Below are 27,758 nucleotides of genomic sequence, written 5' to 3' on the forward strand. Positions count from 1 at the left end.
TCAGTTAATTTGGGGACTGGTGAGTGACGTATGGCTTCCTCCTAGGCCCAAACAGCATCACATTATCAACCGCATTGGATGCACTTCTTGGTATGATGTAGAGGTCAAGTGCGTCCAGACATATAGTCAGCTCCAATAACTTTGCTGTTCTTCCTAATACATGAGACCACAAACTCTTCCTCCCACGTCTAAGAATATAGTCCATGAAGTTTTGCATGAGGCACCAAGGCGAGGTTAGGTAGACTTATATCCCCCATCCTCAGGTCTTCATCCATTAATCGTAAGCGTCAGAATGGCTGAGGCAGTCTGTGAGAGGAAGAACACCAGAATGGTATAAAGTGACAATCCTGAGACATCTGCTGTGCATATCACACATATGATTCCCCAGTTGATAGTTGGTGCCTAATGTCTACGGGACCTCCAAAAATATATGAGTAGAAAACTAAAATAGGGGATTGGTACAATGCTTGAATTAATATCAGCCACTGTGTTAGACCTGACATCCTTGGTGTGGTATTCCCACAGACTTTTTGCCTTCACTCCTCTATTTTTGCTGATTTCCTTTTTGTTTGCTTTAGGACTGTGTGAACATTCCCCCTGCTAATCAGTGGTAAAGTGTTTGTGGTCTCTCCCTTAGGCATGGTAATATCAGTATACACCTAATCGGCACATGTAATGTACTTATATGTCTCTAGTAAATGGTAGTACATGTACCCAGGACCTGAAAATTAAATTCTACGAGTGACATTCATTCACGCGTTGTGACATCCACTAAAGTAGCTCTGTAAAACATGTCTCAGCCTGCCACTTCAGCCTGCAGTGCAATTTTAAACTTCCATTTCGACCTGACAAAATAAGCCTTTTTGCCAGGCTTCATGTCATATTCAGATTCGATTTGATGTTCATTGAAATCTTCACGATGAGTATCTAAAGGCCTTCACTTCTTGAAATGAATGTCTATTTTGCCATTTTGGCCAATGTTGTTCGGAAGCATGGGGGCCGATGTATAGCGCACACCATGAATGACAGGGGTAACACCTTCTAGCCGACTGCTAAGGAGCTCCCGGACTCGGGATCGTAAATCCCAGCAAAGCCCCTCCATCAAGCCACTGCATATCTGGAATTGAGAAAAACGATTCCTCAATCTCCCATAGTTGACAACAGAGTCCAAAATCGAGTACCATGGCAGCTCAACGAGGAGCACGGTTGAGGACTGCCAAACAACACAGAAGAAGGGAAACATGGGAGATCGTCTTGGCGGTGAAGCCCACTCCAGCAGGACAGTGGTATGAGTTGTGGCCCAGCCCGACTCGCCCGACATATGGTTCCATGTCCGCTGATGTGCTCTGCTATGCCTGTGAGAAGTGGTCAGGAGACTGCAGCGCATCATCTGTTGTGGGCTGTCCAGGTGGGCGTCCAGGGGGCCAGGGGTTACTGGTTGATGTTGGAGAACACCATTTTGGTGATAAGGAGCGCCCTTGTGAGATGGCGATGTTAACGTTGTGGCCCGATCCCGTCTCGTCCGACGCGTTTGTCCTGGGTTTGCTGCGGGTGCTCAGCCGTGCACGGCTGACTGGTGGTTGGGAGACTGCCACTGATCTTTTGTGAGGCCCTGAGTCCACTGCTGGTGCCCCGCTGTACCCAGCTGACTGGTAGTCAGGAGACTACTGCAACCAACATGGAAACAAACACCAACTTGGTGCCAAGGATGAGCCCGCAGCCCTCTCTGACGTGGCCATCCCCACAGATCGTCCCACTCAGCCAACCCCATCTCAATCCCCAGTCCGTGTGCTTGATCGAGCAACACAAAAGGGAAAGTCCGTGCTCCCATTGACACCCTGGAGGCAACCAGGGATCTCTACTGCTGCCTTGGAGATGCCCTTTGTGCCAGAGGAGACTGCAACATCATCCCCTTGCTGAGTGTGTTCCACATCACAAAGCTCCTCTCCACCTCCGCCACCTTCACCACCCTTTATATAGACCTTTCTACAGTTTGGGCATACGTCCATCCTGCGAGTAGCTTGTGCCGTTATGTAATCACTGTCAGGCTATTATATTAGGCCTATGTTCTTTTGATAGCCTTATGTAGCATGAGCCCGTCTTGCGGGCAGATGGTGGGGACAGGGCTAGAGACTGGGACCCATGAATGCTTTTTGGACTACAAACTGACCAACCTGTCTTTCATAATACTATGTTATATAATATCATTTTGCTATTTCTATACTCTTTGCGCTCACTTTCTGCTAATACTTTGTGCTCACTTCCCACAAATATTGGCAGATTATACCTATGCTGTTGGTTTAAATTGCACTTCTTTCGCACACACCATTGAAACATTTTCTTTTTTGTTTTTAGATGCATGTATTTGTTTTGTATTTTATATGTAATTCATGTACTCTGAAGTCCTTAAGTAACATAACTGGTTCTATTGCAAAGCCCTCTGGCACCTTCAGGTAAAGTATGATCTATATGAAAACGCATAAATAAATAGTAACTTTAGGCCCAACTTTTTAAAAAAAATGTAATAAAATAGGAACAGCAGTCTTAGTCTACATGGTGCTGTAGATTTACTACTCTTTGGTATTCATAAACAATACCTGAAGTACACCTGTAAAGCTGCACCAGTCTTCTAGGAGTGTCAGGTGGAGGCTTTTTTTCCCCCTGTACGGAGCTGTCTATCGAGAAAAAGTTGGCACAAGCATAATGGAGCCGCCTATACAAACATACTGTTTTTTTTCCATGGGAAAAACATTTCTCCAGGGAAGAATGTCCTTCCTCTACACCTCCACCAAATATGAGGATGATCTTTTCCCCTAGTAACCCTGGGTGAGGAGCTACTCGAGCCCTTTGCTGGAGTAAATTGCTAAACATTTTCAGGATGCAAAGGGGGCAGAAAGGGGTTTGGAAATGCTCACAAATATAAACAAAAATTGATATTCACATTTTAATGATTTTAAAAACATACAAACAAATCAGCAAAATCCCCGATAGCAGATATTCATTTACATCATCAAAATCCATGTGACCCTCAATTCCACACCCCTCGGGATGTATGACCGCAGAAAGGATTAGCAAATCATTCAATTTCTTCGACAGCGCCCAGCCATTTACCCCACACCCTCCGATATTTCTTGGGGCATCCACGTGCCACATATAGAGCTTTTTCTTGTGTCGCGCACCAGTCCACTCCCTTGTCCACTTTCCTAGAGCTTGTGGATCGGGACAAATCCATGCCGCCGCTATGTCGCGTTTAGCAACTATCATAGCTGTGTTAAAGAAGGTCTTGTCGTTCCGGGATCCATCTAGTCCATCTGTTATCCCTAAAAGTGAGTCACGTGGAATGTGAGGAACAGCCCACCCCAAGACCTCTGTAAGCTCCTCTTCAATGGCTCCCCAAAAATTTTCCAGCGGGGGACAGGACCATATCACATGAAAAAAAAAATCTGCTGGGGCCTCGCCGCACCTTGCAAAGGATGCATCGAAGCGTAAGTCCGCTCGGTGAAGGCGCACTGGAGTAAGGTAAGCAGCGTGCAAGTAATATAATTGGATTAGTCTAAGTTTGGTGGAGGCAGTAATTTCTTTGGGTGCCATGAGCACATTGCGCCAGTCCACCTTATCCAGTGGACCCACCCATTCTACCGATTGGTCCCTCAATTTGTCCAATAAGGTGGGAGTGTTGTTGATTAAAGTGCAGTATATACGGGAGATGCCCCCCTGCCCAAGTCCCCCAATAAAGTCTGGGCCTCCGTGAGGCTGTGTTCCAGGACCCGAGTATCATCTATGATGTGTATGTGAAGTGCGTGTCTTAACTGTAAATATTTATCTAATTGAGAGGGGTGTAGGGAAGAACGGGTGCGCATGTCCTGGAAGGAAAGCATATGGCCCCTAACCCAATCGTTCCCAAGTTGCGTTATGCCGATAAATTCCCAGGTTTTGAACCCCCGTAGGCCACTCACTCCCCGGAGCCAACCCCCCTGCCAGAGGGGAGTGCATAGGGTCAGTCTACCAGTCCAGCCAGTATGGCACAGCTAAGCCCGCCAAGCAAGAAATATCGAACGTGTCACGTCTGGCAGTTGGGTCAGGATAGGTCCCCCATACAACATGGCCTGGACTAAGCATGGGCGAATTTTGCGAATCTGGTGTTCGCGAATTTGCGTATTTGCGAACTCGCAATCCCCAAAATCCGCGAATTCTCGCGAATTTGCGGATTTTTTTTTTGTGTTCGCAAGGGTTTCTGCCAGTTCGCGAGGGTTTTGTACCAGTTTGCAATTGCGAACTTACTTGTCGGCTCGCTACGGTCACAACTTTGTTGTTTCTACGTCTGGTTCATCATCACAGGTTCACAGCACCCTCTGTTTCACCACTGTCACCCTCTGATTCACCCATGTCACCCTCTGGTACATCGCTGCCACCCTCTGATTCATCACTGTAGATTATCACTGTAGATTATGGGTGGGAAAAGCAAGCACACCTGCCCTGCTTCAACTTACATGAATAAATTTGGGGTTGATTAATGTGTCACTGAATTTAAACTTCCTGTCTGGCACCTGCCTCTTTATCTGTAATTTGCTTTCTGTTGCAGTGCAATGTTTTTTCCCAGGACCTTTGTGGCCTAATTGTAGCTATTCTATGACCCTGCTGTGAGGGTCGGAGCAGGGTCATAGAATAGTTGCAAGTAGGCAACTGAACTCTGGAGGGGCCCCACAGGAAGCACTAGTACTACAGGGAATGGTTACTAATGATGACTTTGAACTTTTGCACCTGCTGAGTGCTTTCAGTTTAGCAAAACTCGTTTTTCTGCAGAACAGCAACTGTAATGCCCCAAACAAACGTAGGCAACTGAACTCTTGAGGGGCCCCTCAGGAAGCACTACAGGAATGGTTACTAATGATGAGTGAACTTTTGCACCTGCTGAGTGCTTTCAGTTTTGCAAAACTCGTTTTTCTGCAGAACAGCAACTATAATGCCCCAAACAAACTTACTTGTGAAAGTTGAGTTCTAATTCAAAAGTGATCCAAAGAAAGTCTAAAAGGCCTCAAATCCAAAAAAGTGCAGTCAAATGTCAACCTGAGGAGTTATTCTGATAAAAATCATCATTTTCCAAAGGTTTATGCTGCTTGCTGGTGGATTTCTTATGCAGAATTGCGAATTTTGTAATTTTGCGAGTGCGAGATTGTTGCTGCCCGCCGCATCTACATGTTCGCAATTGCGAACTCTCGCGATGCGTCGCCAAACTCCTGCGGGATCCCGCAGCAAGATCCAAAATGGAGCAGCACTCGCAAAATATCGAGAAAAACAACTCGGCAAACGCTGAATGACGGTAAGTGAACGCCGCAATATTGTATCACCAAGCAAAAAAATCCGCTGCGTGCGAATTTGCGGATTTTCAGTAAATTTGCGAGAGTTCGCGGATTGCGAATTTTTACCGAAAATCCGCAAAATCCGTGAGCGGAACGGATTTTCCGCCCATGCTTAGCCTGGACTTTAGAAAATCCCAGTTCACACAACTCCAGCCGGTAGGCCAGGTCAGACCATCCCAGGCTGAACCACCAGCAAACGTGTGGCTACAAAATAGAGGTACAGATGCGTCATGCCCATGCCCCCATCAAAGGAAGGGATCCGACATGTGGAGTGAGTGAGACGTGACCTCCCGCTGCCCCATAGAAATTTGGTAAGTAAGCCATACAGCTCCTTAAACCAGGACATAGGGAAGCAGAACAGGGTGTTTTGGAGGACATAGAGGAACCTGGGGAGGATCAACATTTTAAACAAAGTAACCCGGCCCAGAGGGTTCAGAGGAAGTGTCTTCCATGTTTGAAGGTCTTATTTGGCCTTTTTGACCAGTGGGGTTACGTTGAGGGACCAACTCAGCGCCGAGAGTAGGATAATCTATGTTCCCAGATATTTAAAGCAGTTGTGCCGGATCGGAATATTAGGCTGCCTGTCGTAACAGTCCCTTGACAGGTGAAGTGGGACCACCTACTGATTTCCCGGGGTTCAGTCGAAGACCTGACACCTGCCCAAACGCTTGCAACAACCGGAGACAGTGTGGCCAGAGGAAGCGGGCTGGGCCAGAAAGAGCACGACGTCATCCGCGTAGAGCGCAATCTTGTCCGTTTTGGTGTTTGGCCACTCCCATCCCTTAACGTGGGTGTCAGCCCGCACCAGGGCCCCCAGGGGTTCCATTGCCAGGGCAAACAACAGGGGTGAAAGGGGACAGCTTTGCCGCATGTCCCTAGCAATGGGAAAGCCCTCGGACAGGACGCCGTTCACCAACACCTGTGTGCACAGCTGCAAATAGAGTACCTGGACCAGTGCCCAGAACTGGGGCCCTAATCCCATCTCAGTCAACATGTCTTGGAGATATGCCCTGTTCACCGAGTCGAAAGCTTTTTTTTAAATCTTTAGGGAGGAGAGCCAAATAAGGAGTGAGTAAGTGTCAGTGGGCCAGAGCCAGTTGTACTCTCCGGAGGCAATGACGAGTTGCGCGTGCAGGCATAAAGTCACACTGGTCCGGGTAGACTAGCAGGGGCAGATACGGCTTCAGCCGTTGGGCTAGGATGGTGGCATAAAGTTTGATCTCTGTATTGAGGAGGGATATTTATGGGACAGAACTCCCCAAAATCCCAGCCTCCCGATTTCGGAAGGACCACAATAGGGGCAATATCTGTCTCCGGCGGAAAGGAGCCCTTATCAAGGACTTCCTGAAAAAGACCGGCCAGGTGGGGTGTGTCACGGTAAGCATGTAGTATTCTTGGGGAAGACCATCCGGTCCCAGAGTGTTACCCGGGGATGTGAGAGAAATAGCTTCCTCAATTTCATTTCTAGAGATAGGGCGGCTATGTCCTTCTGGGCTGCCGTCTCCAACCGGGGGAGACCAACAAATCTCTTTCTGAGGAGATTCGCCCTGGAAAAAGTGGCCAACCTGTGCAAAATCGTGCCATTTTTGTCTCCCCAGCCATAGGTTCTTGCCACGAGGACCTCCATAGGAGCTTAGCCACCTCTATAGATAGCTGCCTATTCTTGGACCGGATAAGGGCTAGTTGTCGGCTCAGGGCGGCATCACCAGGCAGAGAAAGGGATTGTTCCAAGTGAAACGCCTGCGCTTCCATCGCAGTGATTTCCCGGTGCTGCTCCTGCCTCTGCTTCTTGAGTTGCCCCTTGCGAAACCCTGAATGGTTGCCTTCCCAGCCTCCCATAAGGTACCCGGGGAGGATACGGAGCACTCGTTGGTGAGAAAGTATTGCTCGAGCTCCTTCCCTACCATCATCTTAAATTATTTGTCTTGGAGGAACCATGCGTTCATCCTCCATGTTTGGCAGGCTGAGGGAGGGGGAGTCCCTATACTGAGGAGCACTGGGGAGTGGTCTGATATTCCCTGGTTAGGATACGAGTGTCTAAACTGTCGAGCAGTCAGTGGCAGGGAGAAAGATCATGTCTATGTTTGCCTGCAGGTGATGGGCTGGGGGGTATGAGAATAGTGGGTGGCATGCAGGTGCCACATGCACCACACATCACAGAGGCCCAATGACTCGGACAAAGTCCTCAGCTGTTTTGCTTGAGCAATGCAGACAGCGGAGGAAAGACCCGTTGTGTCTAAGGCTGGAAGGGAGACAGCATTAAAATCAACGCCCACAACGGTGACTCCCAGAGGGAGACTGGTTAGGAGGGCGGAGGTCTGTGCCAGTGTAGAGGTAAGCATGGAGGGAGGTGAATATATGGACATGAGGTGGAGAGGGGAGCCAGCCAAGGAGCCGCACACTGTCACATATGTGCCCAGAAGGTCATGGATCACCCGGGACAGAACAAAGGGCAGGTTGCGTCTCATGAGATTGGCCACCCCTCCACAGCCCCTGGAGAAGCCAGAGTGCCACACTCTGTAACGGGCAAGAAAAGGACAGCAGTTAACCAGGAGATGTGTCTGCTGGAGGAGAAGGATGTCAATGCGGAGGCGTTGTGCGTAGTGCAGGACAGCGGTGCGCTTCAGCCTGTCCAGGAGACCATTAACGTTCCAGGACAGGACGTAGAGGGAAGCCCTGGTCGTGGTGTCATCAGTCAGGGTGGGTGCTGTCTGGGTCTAGGCCACGCTGCCCCATTTTGTAGTGTGAGTGCGTGCAAGGGCCAATATATGTGTGGTTGGTCGCGCGCGCTAAGGAGTAGTGCAATCTTTGAAGATGAAGCATATACCTGTCCGTGGAAGCTGAAACGACAGAACAAATAAAAGAAAAACAACAGGGGAAAAAAACAATCCCAAACCACCCCCCACCCTACACTTCGGGAACTGAAGCATCTGTTGACCCCCCATTTAACTAAACCAAACTAAAACGCTTGGATTGGTAGCGTGGAGGACCCCTCCAGAAGAAGGGATAACCACTGCATTGGCATGAAGCAATCCTAATAAACATATAAGTCCATCAAAGTCAGATGACCCCCCCCCCGTGAAGCGCCCCACCCCATTGGCGGGCATACGTCCAAAACTGACCGCTAAAGAGTGGGAGTGCCAGAAAGGTCCGAATCCACCTGGGTCAGCAGCAGGGACGAGCCCGCTAACTTCTCAGCGGAGCGGCGCCTGCTACGTGGCAGGGAGCCTGATTGGCTGGAGGAGTCACGACAGTCGGGAGCCGCCACACTGAAGGATCTGGATGTCAATAGTCATGATTGGCGCCCCTTACGAGACCTTGTGCGACACCGGCTTTAGCGACCCAGCGATCTCCGCCCCACAGGTTGCAACCCCGTGTGCTCCGATGAGTCATCCTGCCGGAGGCAGATGGGACACTCCTCCGTCAACCATGTCCATGCCTCTTGGGGAGACTCAAAGAATTGTGTTTTGCCCTGAAAAATGACTCAAAGGCGTGCCCGGAATTGGAGCTGATATTGCAGGCCCAGGGTGTGCAGCTTCTTCTTAACCTCCGTATAGGAGTGCCGGAGGTCTTGGACTTCCCTGGTGGAGTCCGGGAATACCATAATGACATGATTTTGGAACCTGAGGTGACTTCTCGCCGCGGCAGCCCGCAGGATGGCATCATGGTCTTTGAAGTTGAGGACTTTTAGGATGATGGGGCGGGGTGTAGCACCAGGAGGAGGCTGGGGTGCCAATTACCTGTGGGCTCTCTCCACAACAAACCATGTTGACAGAGCATCTCCAGGCATCCTGGACTTAAACCATCCTTCAACAAAGGTGGCCGCTTTTCCTGCTTCCACTCCCTCAGGAAACCCCACCAGGCGGAGGTTGTTGCAATGTGTGCAGTTTTCAGCATCTTCGGCACGCCTGTGAAGCTCCCCAGTGTGAGCACGAAGTTGGGCCACCTGATCCTTGATTTGGGAAATGTCATCCTCGCCTGTGGAGATGCGGCATTCGGCCTCTGTCAGTCGCACAGTGGTGTTGCGAAGGTCTTGCCTGATGAGGGACATGTCTACCTTGATCTCCCTAATCTTCCCCTCAACAGAAGCCTGAGAGGCACTGATAGCCTGGAGGATGGTGGCAAGATCCTTGTCTTGTGGGGGGAGGTCCACCATGGCCCCCTTGTGAGGTTCCCACTCGGAGGTAGTAAACCGGTCCATTTTGGTCTGTGTAGGGGCCAGTATAGGTTCGGGCCCCTGTCCCTCCCCATGGCCGGAGGTAGGTCCCAGTGTTGCTTTGGCCGCAAGATACCAAGGGGGGATGAAAGTTCGGTGTGGGAGAGGGTGGCCCAGGGACCCGCCGATGTGTGGATAGTCCGTGAGCAACTTTGGGGCATCGCCAGGTGGAAGTAGTCAGGAGACACCGTCCACTAAAGGGGCGCGGCACCAGCAGCATCGATCACAGATCACGGGGAGGCCTGGAGGCCCAACAGAACCCGAAGGGCACAACCCTGTGCCCCGTCTAGACCAGGGTATCTCCGGTGTCACCCCCCCGCGCGGGAGGGATCCTCAGAGTGACAAACCGGCCCGGAAGGCTTCTGCCCAACAATCAGCCGGAGGACTTCCGCAACTGAATTCCCCAGTGACACCCGATGTGATGGCCCAAAATTTCCTCACCTAGGGGCCAGGCCCACTGCTGATGAATGGTGTGTGGGCCGACCTCCACAACAGCCGGGGTCCGCTAACCGCCGCCCGGGGGCAAGGGCGGGCGGGGGCACAAACACACCCAAAGGTCCAGCAGGCAGGGGGCCAACCCATCAGAGGCCCGCCCGGATGGGAGCGCCCGTCGCCACCCGGTAAGATGGCCGAATGTGTCCGCCACGGGCCGGGCCCCACCACCACAGCGCTCCGTGCCGGCTCACACTGATTACGATTCCACAGTGCCAATAAAGGAGGGGACACAGTTCCAGGGCAAGATAAATGTAGGGGAGAGGGGGGCTCCACTCGCTGCTGCCCGACAGTGCAGCCGATCCCCGCCTCTGAGACGAAGTGAGGGAAAGTCACCCCCTAACTCAGCAGAGGATACAACCAGGCGGCAGGAGGTCAGACTCAGTGCTGCCTTCTCTCTGTGGGCCCAACTGCAAGCTCCGCCGCCCCAAGCCCCTGGTCCAGAGCCATCCCTCGGGTTGGAGGTACAGGGCGCCCCCTGGAGCCCAGCGAGTGGAGGCAGACGGGGGGGGCTTCTTACACCCACACTGCTGCCCGAGGTGACAGCCAGTCCCCCCACTCACCGCAAATGTATGCCACAAGTCCCTCTGCAAGAGGCCCACCTAGCCTTGCATCCGGTAGGCCCTCGCCACCGCCGCCACCTCTCCTCCTCCAACGCCAGCTGACGTACTGGCCGATCGGATGTCGGGGGATGCGGAATGCTGCAGGCTCAGCCTCGCCCCCGGAGTGCAGGCCGCGTGCCGAACCGGGGCCGTGTGCCGAATCGGGGCTGCGGGAGCAGCCCGACTCTTCCAAGCATCACTGGTCACCGCTCAGCAGGCGCCCGGGCCCCACCAACAAGGGGCCGCACCCACGGAGACAGCCAGGCCGCGACTGGGCGCAACAGGCTGCTGCACACAGGAGGCCACAGACACCCCGTGCCGGCACCAGAACACCGCAGCTGGTTGGGGAACACACTGTGGGCAGGTAAGGTTGTGGATGGGTGCTGATGTCCGTGGGATACAAGGCGGATGACGGAGAGGGTCCGAAGCACTCTTAGACCATCTTGACGCCTTCAGCCACGCCCCCACAAATAAACATTTTTATGGGTGTGCCCAAACTTCCAAGGCAAATATTGCCTTAAACTCCCACTTCCCACATCAAATGTATGAGTTCTGGTTTCTCAGTGCTCGTGGTGGAGAAGTTCACACTTCTCAATGCATTTACACTATCAGGAACCCCTTTGTGGATATCTTTTAGGGATAACAGTATATTGGTTGCAATTTTATGTTTTTGACCAAATTTACCTTTGTGAATCTGGCGCTTTGTCTTGGATGTGCTCCACAATAGGCGCTCATCTGATATGGAGTGGTTATAGAGTACAAGAGAGAATAGAAAATGTTCAATCGAAAAAAAAAGGCCTCGGTGGCAATAATGTTCGGTTATATATGAGAGAGGTACGTTGGATACCAGCCTCTTTCATTAACAAGGATGTACCTGTTTGTTTTTTGGCTATGGTTTTAAGCATCTCATAGGTGTAATATTAGCAAATGCGAATAGTAAATATTGGAGGTTTCTTCTCATAAATCTATATGTTCTTTATTTTTCAGATTGCATTTTGTTCAGCTGACTAATTTTTTTGTCCTTGTGTTCGTTGATGAATAGACATAAACAACTACTTTAAAGAAATATCCAATATTTTTAAAAACTGCAATTACCAGCGCTCTGTGTAATGAATTGGGTGCTAGAAGTTTAAGTGGAAATACTAGTATAATGTGCTTGCTCTGATTCCAGAGAGTTTAGTTAAATGTTTCTGACAGGCAATGCCATATCTGAAAAGGCAAGCTTTGTTTTTTCCTCAACGTGACAGAATGACTTGTAAATGGCTGTGGGGGAATCACTTTCAGCAGGCATCACATGACAAGCTCAGTGCCACAAATACTCATTTCCAGTAAGTAATTTACAGCAAAGTGTCTCCGGAAGGCAGAGCCTCGTCGTGTTTATCATCACTAGCACCTTGTTTCACAGGTTTAAATTAGAAACATGCCAACCGGTTTTAAAATAGAAAGTTGCATTTGCATGTTAACGTTTAGAAATTCAAGATATTCAGCGTGGTTGCTGAGAGTTCTGTTTTTTATAACTTCAACTCTATTAACATTGTCATACAAAATGGCTGAAGATATGACTGCATTTCCGTGCATCCATCCTATAACATATTTTAATGTTTAAGTTTTGCACTTTTATGTAGAGCTGGCAAGCCCTGAGGAAGCGTTGTAGCGCAAACGAGTACATTAGATGAGGAATTCATCTAAAAAAATTACAAATAGCTGTGTATTGAATATTGAAAGCTCTACTTGCTGTTTTGAATAGATGTTCTAATACAAGAAAATGTGATTAAAACCAACCTTAATTGCATTTAGCAGAAACATCACTGGGACATGTGTCTAAAACCTCAGTTTTTCCACAACATTCCTGGTGCCTGTACTTCAGCCCTCCCCTACATGTCGACTTTCCGTGCTTCTAGGCACCTCAGAGCTCCCGCACTCCCTTGACTACTCCCATAATCCGTGCAGCGGTACAAGCCACTGGGCTCTGGACGTTGGCCATTCAACCTCTCTGTGATTGCTAATTCTACCAGTTTTTGTGCAGCCTCCTTGGCAATTGTGGGAGAGTTTATGGTCGCTTTGTGCCTGAGCTGTTTCATACTCTGTACGTCAGAGCCTTGAACAAACAAAATTGAACAGTAGCACACATTTTAGTGTAAACAAAGAGATGTGTTTGCGATTGAAGTGTATAAACCCTACCGCTGTTTGTCAGGAGACCACATTCAATTCAGGGTCGGCTCCTTCATTAGGGCAGAGGAGCGTCGCCCCACTGCTTTCTCGCAGTGCAAGAAGCAGATACATAAAACCGTAAAACTACCATTTTATGTTTCTGCTTCTCGCACTGCGAGAAAGCAGTAGGGTATGCCTGGTTGGGGGCGGGCAGGTTGGGGAGGGGTGTCTTGCCCAATGTTGCGGGCCCTGACTGTTTGGTCGGCCCTATGGGGCCGACCAAACCAGTCCTGCGCACTCTATCTTTTCTCCATGTAGGTTGCACATGGAGAAAATGGTCTCCCCATAGGCTCCCGGCTGGGTGCCTTCACCACCAATCACAACACTGCTATTTCAGTGTTGTGATTGGCTGAGGGTAGGGGAGGGAGGCTGCCTGATTTCTGTTCAGCAGGAGAGCAGGAAAATGGGACCCGGCCAGGAGCTGCGATGTCACGAGACCCGGGAAGGTAAGTTTCTTTAAAAAAAATATGATTTAACTCCTCCCCTCCCCACTGCGAACTCCCCGTCCCGCCCCCCTACCAACGAGTCATGCTGGCCGGACAGATTGAATTCTTGTGCTAAGGATTTACAACCTATAGTAATGTCTGGGGTACATTCGCTGGCTAAGAAGGAACTAGAGAGTTCTGAATTTCTTTATATTTCCATACTTATGTGGAGTATTTTGGCAAATATGTACTTAAGTACTATTTTTGGGGGCCATTCACAAAAAATATTATGCGTACATGGAGTAGTTCTGCCTTTAGGAATTACCCCCAGTTTCTTTGTCAATCCAACTAAAACAATCTGAATTTACATTTACCCTCAAATCTGACCCCATGTACACGTGACCCTGGCCCGGACTTTCGGGCACATGCATCAATCTCGGCATTTGCGATTCCTTAATTGCGATTTTTAAGGAATCGCAATTAAGGAATCGCAAATGCCTATGCATTAAGAAATCGCTAAATAAATTGCGATTTCTTAAAATTCCTTAATTGCGATTAGCATTTTGCGAATCGCAATTAGGGAATCCCTTCCCATTCATTCCTATGGGCCTAGAGGCCCATAGGAATGAATGGGAAGACAATCTCAATTTGCGATTCGCAATTAGCTAATCGCAAATTGAGATTGCGATTTCAAGGGTGCAGGGGTGTCCAAAGGACACCCTGTTGCACCCCTGAAATCAAACAAAGCACATATATTGTGTACACACATGCCCTAAGGGCATGTGTGTGCACAACATGAAAGTTAAAAAAATGCACAAAATTGCATAATTCTGACATTTTGCAAAAAATTACCATGAGGTCCAACCTCATGGTAATTTTTTCTCTCTAATTGCGAAATCGCAATTTTTTTCAGTTTCATGCATTGCTTTTAAGGAATCGCAAAATTGCGATTCCTTAAAAGCAACCGCACTTTAAAAAATCGCATAAATAGCGATTTCTTCACTTTTAGGATAATGCATCCCAAATAATGATTTAGGAATCGCAAACGGCCGATTTTTGCGATACGCACCGTTTGCGATTCCTAAATCGCTTGATGCATGTGCCTGTAAGTGCCATATGTATGAAGCTAATTAGCATTCACAAAGGCCGAAATTCTGCGATTTTCGGCCTTTGCGAATGATAATTACCTAAATGGTATGTATCAAACATTCTTGCATCAAAATAAGGAATCGCAAAATTTGCGATTCCTTATTTTGCGATTGCACTTAAGGAATCGCAAATTTTGCGATTCCTCAAATGCAATGTATCAACGAAAAAATATGGAAAAAATGCCATTAAGGAATCACAAATTGCCACCAACTTCTAGTTGTTGGTAAGTTGCGAATTCTTTTAATAATGCTTTTTTCCAAAAAACCAAAGGTGCCATATGACGCCCATACATGCCCTTAGGGCATGTATGTGCGCCATATGCCTCCAAATGTCTTTTTCAGGGGTGCAGCAGGGTGTTCTTGAGACACCCCTGAACCCTTGAAAAAATTCCTAATTTGCGATTAGCAAATTGCTAATCGCAAATTGCCCCTTCATTCCTATGGGCCTCCTGGCCCATAGAAATTAATGGGTAATTTGCGATTAGCAATTTGCTAATCGCAAATTAGGAATGGTAAGGAATCGCTATAAAAAAGCGATTTTGTTCATACATACCATTTTGCATTTCCTAAATAGCGATTCCTTAAAATTCGCTATTTAGGAAATGCAAATTGGTTTGATGATACATATGGCCCCAAGTCTAATGCTCTCTTCCATTATGTTTTTGCGCTTTGTATAATGATTGTACTGGCTGGTTAATTTGCAACCCTTACGCTGTGTACAGCACATTCTTGCCTCATTATGCCACAAATACCCTGCATAAAATCAAACGAATAAATAAATGATGTGAAGCAGAACATCTAAAGTGAAAAAGAAATAGATACTCCACATTGTGACGAGTAGACAAAGAGAAACTGGAAAATGTATTTCGTTTCATTCGGTTATGAATTGCAAAAACTCTGCCAAGGCACAAAGTTACCAAGGCACAAACCCACATTTCTTTAATTCCAGGTGGATGTTTTTAGCCTCACTGCGGTACATTTGGGCAAACTACGTGAAATAACCATAGAATTCAGCAGTTCAAAGAAAGGTAAATATCTTAAATACTAAACAATATCAGTTCAAATTATAGTCAAACTATAATCCATTTTATATTATTGCATTAGCAATCAACTATTTCGATTTGTCATTGGTAGAGAATTCAAAATGCGAAAACATTTATACAGTATGTAAATGTGAATCATAAAAAAACTATTTGCCGTTTTTCAATTACACTGTCATTCAATACTGTAACACAATATTTTATGTTTTCACGTACATTTGGACCATGCTCTCCAAACCTAATTTTGAAGAACGTCTTTGCTAATTAAATTAAATGTAATAAAATGCAGTCTGTGGCCCACAATGCCATAGGGCTTTGTCTATGAATTGATTCCTGTTCACAAAAATGTCTCCACATCAGGCAGAGAACCTAACATAGGTCTTATTTCCTTTACCTCTGTTGCAGTGTAATGATAAGGACTTTCAATTCAGTTCTTTGGATTATTTGTGGCTTTTTAATTTGAAAGGAAAACAGGGGCTTTTATTAATAAAACGCTTCCCCCCAGTACAATAATTACTCAATCCTGTTTTAATGGCCCTTATTACACAAATTACATTATTGTACTGCCAGCAAAAACTGAAGATTTTCTGCCAGAGGTATAACAGTACCCATTGTAGAAATGAGGGCGGACAACAGAAGCCCGTGTTTAGCATTACTCTCTGCATCACTGAAGCACACTATAGCAGTAGGCTGTATGTGATTTCATAGAAAAAATGTAATAGAATACCGTTACTGAGAAACCATTTTTTCTGAACGGTTTATTGGAAGCTTTCAGGATGAATTTCATTTACCAGTTCATAGAAACCAATTAATAAAAAGTATTTTTTTTAATTGGCTTTTACATACTTTTATGTAAGTTGTAGATGAAATTATTGCAGGTCTTGCTTTCAAAAACATTGAGCTGTTTGATATTTATGGTCAAGCTGTTCCATAGCAGCAAAGCTTCAGAAGAGAAACAACTGACCACCCCCCCCCCCCACCCTCCATTTGAGTCTCTTAAATCTAGGGCGAGAGATCATCAATGTATTTTTTTATCATAGGTCTCGATTGAGTATGTACCAAGGGAAGGATTGTTTAAGGTAACTGGGATGTGTTGGACTTGGCCCTTTTTGCAGGTTCACCCCCAAACTTTTTGCATTTTTTCCCAGCCTTTTTCTCTGTGTAGTGTTCGTAGTTTTAGGCTGCTGGACACTTTAGCCCTGTGGTCCAGTGTAAAGTACGTGCGCTCTCTGTTAAATTTAGTGGTAGTGAGTGTGGCCTTCCCTCCTATAGGAATGCATTGGGAATTCCCTGCTCAGTGTGTGTCAGTGGTAATTCCTGTTATGAGTGTAGCAGTATGGTCAAGTCTTGATGTATGAAATTGTGAGAATAAATGCTGCGCAATGGTGTGCACAGATTTATTATGACTATGTGAAAAATGCCACTTTTATAAGTTGGTAATTTCTGTGTGCTATGTGTCTGCCCGCCTGATGTGAATTTCATGTCTGGTTTTGGAGGGACAGGCCAGGCTGAGCCAGAAGTGGGTTGATTAGAGAGATCTGCAGTTGGAGTATGGGGAGGGGTGACTGTTTGATCTGAGCAGGGCTGTGCCCGGCAAGGTGAATGATGGCTCCACCTCCCATTGTGCGGCTGATGGCAGACCCCCTGTTCCTCAAAGGCAGGATGCAGCCTTGTAAACAAAGTGCTCCAGGACCACAACGAACTGGTTCTGGCTGGGTTCAGTGACTTGTGACTTTTGAGAACAAAGTCTTTTGTAAGTAAAGGGGCTGTAACCCCATGAAATTGTTCAGTTCTATGGTGCTCTTCTGGGATGATGTGCTGTTCCTGATCCTGCTGGGACATGCTGCTGCTGGGTCCCAGGAGGAACTGCCATGAGGGCTTGCCTCCCTGGGCCCTGCATTGCCACCTTGATTGCTGATTTTTGAGCTATGGCTTCCTGCGCCCTGTGAGCGCTATAATTTAATTCTTTCCTGGAGGAAGAACGTGTTAGTTCTGGAGGCCAAGATGAACCTCTGCCTGTGTAACTAGAGAGAAAGACTTTGAAACTTTAATCCATCTTGCTGAAGCAACGATCCAAGGGCCTGATTTGAGCTTGCCTCCTGCTGAAGTCTCAGGGATATTTGACTTCACCCATCAGACGTCTGGTTTCCTATTTGAGGGGAATTCTCCTCACAGGTGAGGCCTCTGTTGAGAATTTCATAGCCTCTTGTTCTACTGTGAGGACCGCAGGCTGAAAGTAATCGTTAACGCTATTGTGGGCCGCCGCAGCTGAGGAGCTGTTGTAGCTGAGAGCCCGCATTTTCCTGTGTTACCAAAGTCATCATTATCACTATTTTCGGCCACCGCAGCTGAGGAGCTGTTGCCACTTGCCTCTGTTACCAAAGTCATCGTTATCACTATTGTGGGCCGCCATAACTGAGGAGCTGTTGCCGCTGAGAGTCTGCATTAGCCTGTGTTACCAAAGTCATTGTTATCGTTATTGTGAGCCGCCGTAGCTGAGGAGCTGTTGCCGCCGAGAGCCCGCATTTGCCTGTGTTACCAAGTCATCGTTATTGCTATTGTGGGCCACTGCAGCTGGGAAGCTGTGGCTGCTGAGTGCCCACATTTGCTATCCTACGAGAATCATCGCTACTGCTATTGTGGCCCGCTGCAGCTGAGGAGCTGAACAGCTGAGTGCCCGCATTTGCCGTACTACGAAAATCATCGTTATTGCTGTTGTGGGCCACCGCACCTGCGGAGCTGTGCCGCTGAGTGCCCACCTTCAGGCCCCATACTTTCACAGCTGTGCAGCACTTAGTGCTAGCTGCAAAGTTTAGGTCTACGAAATTGCGCACATGGATTCTGCTGCATTGGCAGCCGCCCTGACATTTTGGACATAGGGCATTTTGAGCCCCTTTGAGAAGGCCAGTTCCAGGGTGACTGTTAGGTCTGTAGGGCACCAGGCCCTATTGTAATGGATGTGGTGCTAGGAAATGTGATTTATGCAGTATGATTTACGCACCCTGTTTTATTCCTCCAAATGTGGTTTTTGATTATGAAGTTTTGCATACTGTATTGATGTTTCGGTTATCCTCTATGGTGGTTTATGCTAGTGAGATTATTTCTTAAGGTGAGTTATGCTTAGGAGGTTAGGGTCTAATATGTTTAGGCTTATGAGGTTGGCGCAGGATATATTTCACGCCTAATGCGATACTGTACATAATATGATTTATGGTAAAGGATGATGCTGAGTCCAGTGTTTGCCAGTAATTACTGGTTGTGTTCTATGCTTATTATATGTTCTCCATTTACTATCTTTACTAAGTGATGGTTCTGACAGTGGTCCAAGTGGCCCTGTACTCTGTATATAATCCCCTGTAAATATTGCCCAGTGCCAGTTGGCAGAGTGTATATTGTGTGATTATTCTTCCAATGTTCAATATAACAATACAAAGGCTATTTTTGATATAACCTTGTGTGGAGTACCTTTTGTGGTGGGCCTAGTATGTTGTTGCTGTGTGGGTTGCGCAAATTCTTTACACATGTTCTCCGGGATAAGCCTGATTGCTCGTGCCAAAGAATCAAGGGGGTGAGCAGGTGTTATCTTTCACGTGTAACTCCCTTGCCCTGATTAGCGTCGTGGTTTCTGCCTGGCTTAGGCGCAAGCCCTAGCCAACCAGAAATTCCATTTCTAACAGGACCGGAATCATGTAAGGCTTTATAAGTAAGGCACAATGCCTCGAATTTGATCCGGTTAACCACTTAAAGCCAGTGGAGCCTTTTGATAGAAGCTGAAACAGGATGAAATTTGGGCAGATCAAGGATAAGCCTTGCTGCTCCATTTTGAACGCTTTGCAATTTCCTTGTGTACTGTGTTTGGAGCTTAACGTCCAGGCAGTTACAATAATCCAATTTATAAAGAATTAGTAACTAAATAACAGTTTTTCTGAAGATAATGGGGGGGAATGAAGGGGAAGATTTTCTTCTTAATTCTCAAAGTATTAAAACTGGAGGAGATGACCGAGCAGACATGCTTATTAAAATTCACTTTCTCGCCAATGATTATTCCCAGATTTCTCGCTTTTGGGACCGGGATGGGGAGAGTTCCTACCTCCGTAGGCCAGCATGCTGAGTTCCAGAAATGGGGTTTATTGCCAAAAAGAATTACCTCGATTTTCTTGGAATTCAGTTTAAGGCAATGCTTACCCGTCCAGTTGCTGACTGCTCTCATACAGTTGTGAAACTGGGAAATAATTCTACGTCGTTGGAGGTCAATACGACAATCTGCATGTCGTTAGCGTACAAAGTGGGCCAAAACCCAAAGGATCTCATCACAGAGGAGAGTTCAATGACATAGATATTAAAGAGTAGAGGACTCAGGGGGGAACCATGGGGGACCTCACAAGGGAGGGAAAAGGGCCTAGATGTAAAATTTCCCAATATGACTGAGTGCTTCCTGACTGTTAAAAACGACTGGAGTAAGCTAAGAGCTTTATCAGTGATGCCCAATTTTTTAAGGCAATCAATGAGGGTGGCATGATCCACAGTATCGAATGCCGCAGACAAATCAAGGAGTATAAGTGCTGCAGACTCTCCTTTAACAAGAATAGTTTTTATTTCATCAGTAGTCTTGATCAGAGCTGTCTCTGTGCTATGTTCAGCTCTAAAGCCGAATTGGGCGAGGTGCAGTATCTGATTATCCTGAATGAACTGTGTGAATTGTAAATTAATCAGTTTTCCACTATCTTTGCTGAAAATGAAAACCTTGAGATAGGGTGATAGTTTGCTGGATTGTCTGGGTCCAAATTCGTTTTTTTGAGAAGTGGAAGAATGGAGGCCATTTTCCACAGTTTTGGGAAGGTCCTGGAGGAGAACATCCTATTAGAAATGTTAGTAAGATAAGAGACAACAGGAATTGGAACCTTTTTGAGAATTGAAGGGAGGCAGGGATCTTGAGGTGATCCCGATCTGGTGGACTAGAGTAGATTAAATACGTCTGCATGGGAATTGGCTGAGTTTGGGTTGAAGATTTTAGTCCGAAACTTGGGGTCAAGAGTGGAATCTAGTGCTGGAAAAGTGATGATGTTTTGGATCAGTGATACTAGTACAGGTAAATGAATTGTACATTTGTTCGACCTTATCAAAAAAATAAGAGGCTATTTCCTCACAAAAAGATAGACTGCAGTTGCCACATCTATTCTCTGAGGGTTTGGGAAGTTTAGTGAAAACTTGATAGAGTTCTTTGGCAGAATGTTTAGATGTTTCAATTTGTTGTAGAAAATAGTCAGACAGTCTGTGGACATCTAGGACCATTATTGTTTTTAATTTTGTGCAAAAAATATAAATCAGATATGTCCTATAAGATCTGATACACTGACGTCTGATTTAAGAATCAAAAATTGTTTGTTACACATGAGTGTTTGCAACTAATTGATATCTTTCTTCTGTAATTGACGTTCTTACTCATATCTTGTGCTGATTTAGGATCACACCTACACTACATTAGGGAAAGACTTTATTAATCGAGGTGAAATGGTTGCCCGCAGACCAGGTTCTCTTTCTCTCCTTTATCTCCCTAGCTGTCCATTTAAGAATCATATTTCTGAACAGAAAAATATCACCATTTCATATCTTATAACTAAAAGCATCAACTGCCTAAGAGACGGACAAGCACAGCTAAGACTAATTTGTAAATAAAGCATATTGGGCTTTAAATATATTATTTTCCTGTCGTGGAGGAAAAGGCTATATGTCTTGCGAGAGCATTTCATCTAATGCTAATCCCTGCACTTGTTAAACTTGTTGAAGTGTATGCAGAGAGTTGAGCTCCCTATTAGGAGAGTTGATATGGGATTATGGCAGACATAGAGTAGCTCCAAGCAAACTATATTTACCAATTGAGGAAGGGGGCCTTGGAGTTCCAGCCTTCCAGACTTATTATATAGCTGCGTAGCTCTATTGGACAATTTTCTGGTTGAGTCAGCCCTTTTTGCCTGATGTGTAATTTGTTGTGCCTTCCTAGGTAAACACCACAATGGCAGACCAGTTACTTGGTAGGAGACAACTCTCATATGACGCATCTTGCCTATTTGTGGTGACCCGAAATTGTTGGCATAAATATCTCCAAATGTCTAAGCTACACCACTCCTATGCACTGGAGCATCCTAAATGGGTTCTGTGTAGAGAGAACAGCACTAACTGAAAAATCAATGTCACAACATGATCCGATGCAAACGTCACACTGATTTGACAGTTGTATGACTCTTGCCATCTGCTGACTGAAGAGCTGCAATCAAATGCATTGATTCCATTGGCCAATTTCTTACACATTTAACCGTAACCTGAGTGATTAAATCTATTTGGCAACCATCAGACGATGAACCTGAGTTAGCCCACACACTACAGATTCTTTTTACTTGGGGTATCTAGATCGCTTCGCTCTGCCTGCTCGGTAACACTATCTGGTCTTAGAGCCCGATGGGAAGCGGATCTTAAATTAGCATTTACAGATGTTGAATTGATGTCTGCACTTAACGATTTAGGGAAGGAGTCTAGGAATGCTCAACTGAAATTTGTTTAAATTTATCTAGAGCCTACATATTTCTCCCAAGCCAGACTACACAAGATTTTGCCTGTAATACATGACATAAGTCCTAGACGTGCAGGCGCAGAAGCTACATTAACACATATGGTGTTGGTCCTATTTGATTATCAGGAATTATTGGGTTACAATAAAAAATGTGCTTTCGTCCTGAATAAATAGAGAACAGTTATTACATCTTAAGATCTGCCTTCTGAGTCTAATGCCAAAGCCGAAAGATGCCAGAAAGATTAGCAAAATCCTCGATTTAGCAATGGTCATTGCTAAGGGAGCCATAGTCATTAATTGGAAGCCTACACATGCACCTGAAATTCATAAATGGAAATTGTAACTGCATAAATGGACACAGGCTGATGAGGCCTTGATACAACTTCTACATCTCCAACATTGGAAACCTGTGGAACTGACAGAATGGACACACTTGTACCCAAGATAAACCCCAAATCAGATGACAACCTTTCCTGAACTAGATAGAGATTTGGTTACTGATTCTCAATATATTTCCATAACTATGTACTGCACCTAAGTTCGTCCTGATTTATCCACTCTTGTTGTTGTACAGTTCTCCCGCATTCTTACCTCATTCAAGTAGTTAGTCATAATTGCTATTTGTGGCACAACGCAGTACTGTGTGGTACCTGCATCTGTCATGATATACTATGTTTAATCCTCTCTTGTGATACTAATGTTTATGAGACTTTTTAATGTACTGCACCCATTGAATGTAGCATTTTCTGTTCTCCCTGGAAACCAAATAAAACATGATCAAGTGTCTGAACTGCTCAAAAACCATGGTTAACGCTATCACTGTTTTATTGTAACTAGATATCTGGTTGTTGGAAAAAATCATTGTAAAAGAAGAAGGATATTTCCCATCTGCTGAATATGTCTTTGTGCACAATGAGTGGATAAGTCAACACTCGAAGAAGGAGTTCACTGAAACAGTAATTCCAGTTACAGGTAACAAGAAGAATGCTTTTTGGTATAATACATTTCGACTTTATTTTAGTTGCTGACATGTTCTCCATGTTCGTGCTGCCACTACTACTGCTAATACTACTACTACTACTACTATTAATAATAATATTGATAATTTATTAGGTATGTGGTGACAGTACAGCTACGGCAAGACATACTGGTTACAAATTACCTATGGTCTTTGGATCAGCCCTGTTCCGCCATGGGCTTACTTGGACAACCTTCTTTCAGCTATTGGCTTCAGACATTCCAAATGGCATCTTAAATCTGTCCACAGGAGCATCTATGTTTCATTTCATTATATTTACTGAGTGGTGTATCACCTAATATCCTATGAAGTCTTTACATTGCAATTAATTAGGGTCTATTTTATTCCTAAATAGTACACTCAACCATAAAACCTTTTGTTACATTCAATTATTTGTCTTATACATGCACTGAATATATAACAGCACATTTGTTTATGTTTACTGCAGCAGGCATTTTCAAATGTTTTTATCATGACTAGAGTGTGAGTCTGACCTTTCCATGGCCTTCTAATTGCGTTTTTTATCACATTGAAAGGATATCTTGACCGTAGAACAATATGGCAAACAAAAACAATTAGAAGGCACCTGTATGAGATGCACACCTGTAAATATATATAAACACTTGGGCAGAACCGCTGCAACCACACATGACGAACGATTTCACCACTAACGCCACACCATATCCATCATCATCAGTATTACCATCACCAACAATGCACCATCCTTATGGGAGGTGCTTAAAGCCACCATATTAGGGGTCATTTTCAGTTATGCAGCCGAGAAACAATAAAAAAAAACTTCCAGGAGGTGACAGACCGAGAAATACACCTACTCGATTTGGAGCAAGCTATGTGGTAGCTCCAGATGCAGCCCTACTCAGTAGTATTCTTCACACTCAGTCCTTGATACGACAAACCCTCACGGATGAAGCACGACTGGCATGGCATGCAATGCAAAGACACATCTATCACTGGGGAGAGCAAAATCCTGCACCACCTTTGCTCACATGTCATATTGCAAACATCCATATGCCATCTGGAAGATGATGACAGAAATGTTATCTCCACTGAACCCCAAATAGCTACTGAAGTCAAAAACTATTATGCACATTTGTTCTCCAGTGGCAATGGACCCACCATGCCTGACAACGCTCCCTGATTGACAGATATACCCACCCAGTGACTCAGCACGGAAGACTGGCTAATGCTGGAGAAAGACATCACATTAGAGGACCTGGGGGGAGGCCTAAAACCAACTCCAATCAGTGAAAACCCCATGCCCCTAACAGATACCCAGTAGAGTTGTACACATCTTACTGGACCTGTCTGTGTCAGTCAATGTTGGACATGTTCACCGTGGCACTCAAGGGGTCACAACTTTCACTAGACCTGTAGCTAGCAGACATATTTGCAATACCTAAACCAAGCCTACCGACCACGAGGTGTTTTTCCTATTGCCCTAGCTCCCTCCTCAACATAGAGGTCAAAATCTGGCCTTACTCCTAATCAACTTCCATTAAGCATTTAATTCCTGGCTTTACCTTTTCATACTCCGTACCAAAATGAACTTGGTCCCCCAATACATAAACTTCATCAAACTGCTTACAGTGACCTCATTACCTGTGTCCGCATCAGAGGCTTAGGGTCCCCATATTTCCAATCCAGCGGGGCACATGACAGGGTTGCCCCTTATTATCCCTACTGTTTGAATTGGCTATTGAGCCATTGGTGGAAAGTTTAAGAAAAGATGCACTTGTCCAAGGGTTCGAGTGGAGCCCTGGTGTGGCAGACGAGATAGCTCTATATGCAGACGATGTTCTAATTTCCTGTTATATCCACAGTGGTCCTGCCCAAGGATCCTCGAGATCTGAATGATCTTTGGAGACCACAATAGCTTATGTAGTAACACAACAACATCCCTACTAAATCTCCTGGGAAACCAGGCACAGACTACACCGTAGGCAGGAGACCTCAGAAATAAGTACAGCAGGATATCCAGAGGTTTATGTCACAAAGGACATCCATAGGGCGAGGAATGAAAACCTCCACTTACAACTCAGCAGATCAGCCATTTTTAAGATGGTTAGTCTCCCTCATCTACTTTACTAACTCCAAAATGTTCCATATCCCAACCTTAGGCCCATCTTCACTCACCTCAATAAGGCAGTACACTGCTCCCTTTGGAATAGACAGCAGCCCAGGGTCGCACTCACCAAATGCCTCAAAACCACCTACAATGGCAGTCTAGATATGCCCGACATTCTCTCTTAACCCCTTCCATGCTGGTGACGGAACCGCTCCATCACCAGCCTCGGTAGCGCTGTGCTGGTGATGGAGCGGTTCTGTCACGGCCCGCTCGGCGCGCCTGCGTGGCACTGATTTCGCGCCTGCGCGGCGCATTTTATTGAGCGGGTGGGGCCGTGACGGAAACGCTCAGTCACAAGCACAGGGCGCCCGAGGTTCGTGATGGAGCGGTTCCGTCAGGAGCATGGGAGTGGTGCGTGGCCCCCCCTACCCCCTAGCGCTGCGGGGGAATTGCCGCTGCAGCAAAGAGGTTAATACAGAGCATCACATCTAGTAGTCCTTAATGAGTGGAGGTTTTGTGATATGAATTCACCTGCATACACCTCAGAACACTAGGAGATGCAGAAAACACCAATAGTACACATCCCATGTGGGAGACCGATCTCTCCTGCATGAAGGTTGTGTACCAGGTGTGGAGTGACTCCCTACAGGCTCTGGGTTGCGCTGGACGTCTGACGAGAGAAATGCCACTGTGGTATGGGAAGTGACTCCCAAAGGTGACGGCGTTGAAGGGCTTTGCTAAATGGGACCTCATTGGTAATTCCGCCCTGGGGGCACATCATCAAATCCTTTACAGCCCTGCACGAGGAATGTGTAATACATAAGACCCAGTTCTGTTGCTTTTTCAGATCAGACACACACTCATGCCATATGTCACTGACCTAACAGAGTTACGAGAAGTCAATCCACTAGAAGCGTATATACTACTCACACAGTCTTAAAACACAAATTATCATTCATATACAAATCACTGGTGAATCACACCCCGACTCATTCCATGCACTGCGAGAGGCGTGAGTCAAAGCTCTTGGACTGCTGGATGATGATGATTGGGGAGAAGCCTTAAGCTCTCCAAGAGACTTGACCATCGCTGCCTAATAGAAACTCACACAATTTAAAGTTTTACATAGAGTCTACCATACCTGCGTTAGACTATGACAGATGGGAGCAAATCACTTTCTCACAGTCACTGCTTTGCTTTATGCTATTATGTGTCCTTCTACACACAACATGGAGAGGCCAGGTCCTGACTCTGATCTGGGAGAGAGTCCTGTCATGCCTTGGGAATATCCTGGATTAGTCTCAGCCCGAGACCCCAGATTTGCCCTCCTACACATCACAGAAGATCTATACGTTAACTGATATAAGTAAGCCCTACTATGGTGAAGCCGCTTAGTAGCAAAAAAGAGACAAAGCCAGGCAATGGAAGGCAGCAGATGCCCCATCCCAGACTGTATGGAAGACATGCGTGGACAAATGAAAAGATCTAGAGAAGCCAATTTATGCAGCAAGGGGCTGACAACAAAAACTCAACAAGATATGGGCTGGCTGGGCTGAATACAAGAGCATATTGCTTACCCCAGTAACTACCATATCCCACCTCTTGATGGGCAGAACTCATGCCTATGCAGTTTGAAACTGCTGTACAGGCCATGTAGAAATGGCAGAAGGGAACTTAGAAGGCAACTGTTCTGCAGGGGGGGGAGATTTGCTTGAGGTCGGTGGGGATATTTTATCATTTTCTCTGTAGCTAAAGCTGTGTAGTGGAGGGGAATGAGATGGAATTGTGTCATTCTTTTTGAACAAGTGTTTGATTTCTGTCGAGAAAATCAATAAAATATGTTAATAAAAACAACAAACAATGCAGGAAGAGTATTACCAATATAACTATCACAATACTACCACCACTAATATCCTCATCACTACCATCACCGCGGCACCACCAACCACCAACAATACCGCCCACCTTCTATACTACACCAGCAATATCATTGTCACAAAAGCCACCTACATCAATAGAATAACCAATAGATACCACCATCAATAAGAAGACTAGCAGCAATGTCATCACGACAGAACCAGCGTTAATACCATCACCACCAATATTACTAATACCAATAAAACTAATACTGCTATCAATATTATCACCTATACTGCAATCAGTAATGCCACCATTAATACCATTTATATAGCAACCAAAACCATGACCTACACTGCCAAAAACAAGTCCACAACCGGTGCCACCATTAATGTCATCACCATCAGTACCATCAACACCATCAATACACATACCATGACCACACTTACCACCAATACAACACCATCAGCGCCACTGCCACCACCACAAGAAATCATTGACAAGAGCTATAGTATTTGTTTATGTATATATATGTGTGTGTGTGTGTGTGTGTGTGTGTGTGTGCGTGCGTGCTTGGGTGTGTGTGTTTTTGGCACAAACTTTGCTCATTGTCGTTACAAAAGAACCAAACTAGGCACATGAATAATGAACACATGTGTATAAATACATCTAATCATTCGTGAATATATAAGTCATATCATGAGCTAGAACAAAATAAATTTGGGTATAAGGCAA

General features: G+C 45.9%; 1 protein-coding gene across 1 annotated transcript in view; it reads left to right on the forward strand.

Annotated features, from left to right (window-relative positions):
- Positions 1-27,758, forward strand: part of RP1 (RP1 axonemal microtubule associated) — a 2,616,437-nt gene that overhangs the window by 1,513,699 nt on the left and 1,074,980 nt on the right. Inside the window, exons 41-42 of the mRNA XM_086965756.1 lie at positions 15,404-15,482; positions 22,900-23,034. Of these exons, the coding sequence (XP_086821882.1) occupies positions 15,404-15,482; positions 22,900-23,034 (214 nt within the window). The remainder of the gene's footprint in view (positions 1-15,403; positions 15,483-22,899; positions 23,035-27,758) is intronic.

This window comes from Lissotriton vulgaris, chromosome 4_1 (assembly GCF_964263255.1).
Source record: "Lissotriton vulgaris chromosome 4_1, aLisVul1.2, whole genome shotgun sequence".
NCBI lineage: Eukaryota > Metazoa > Chordata > Amphibia > Caudata > Salamandridae > Lissotriton > Lissotriton vulgaris.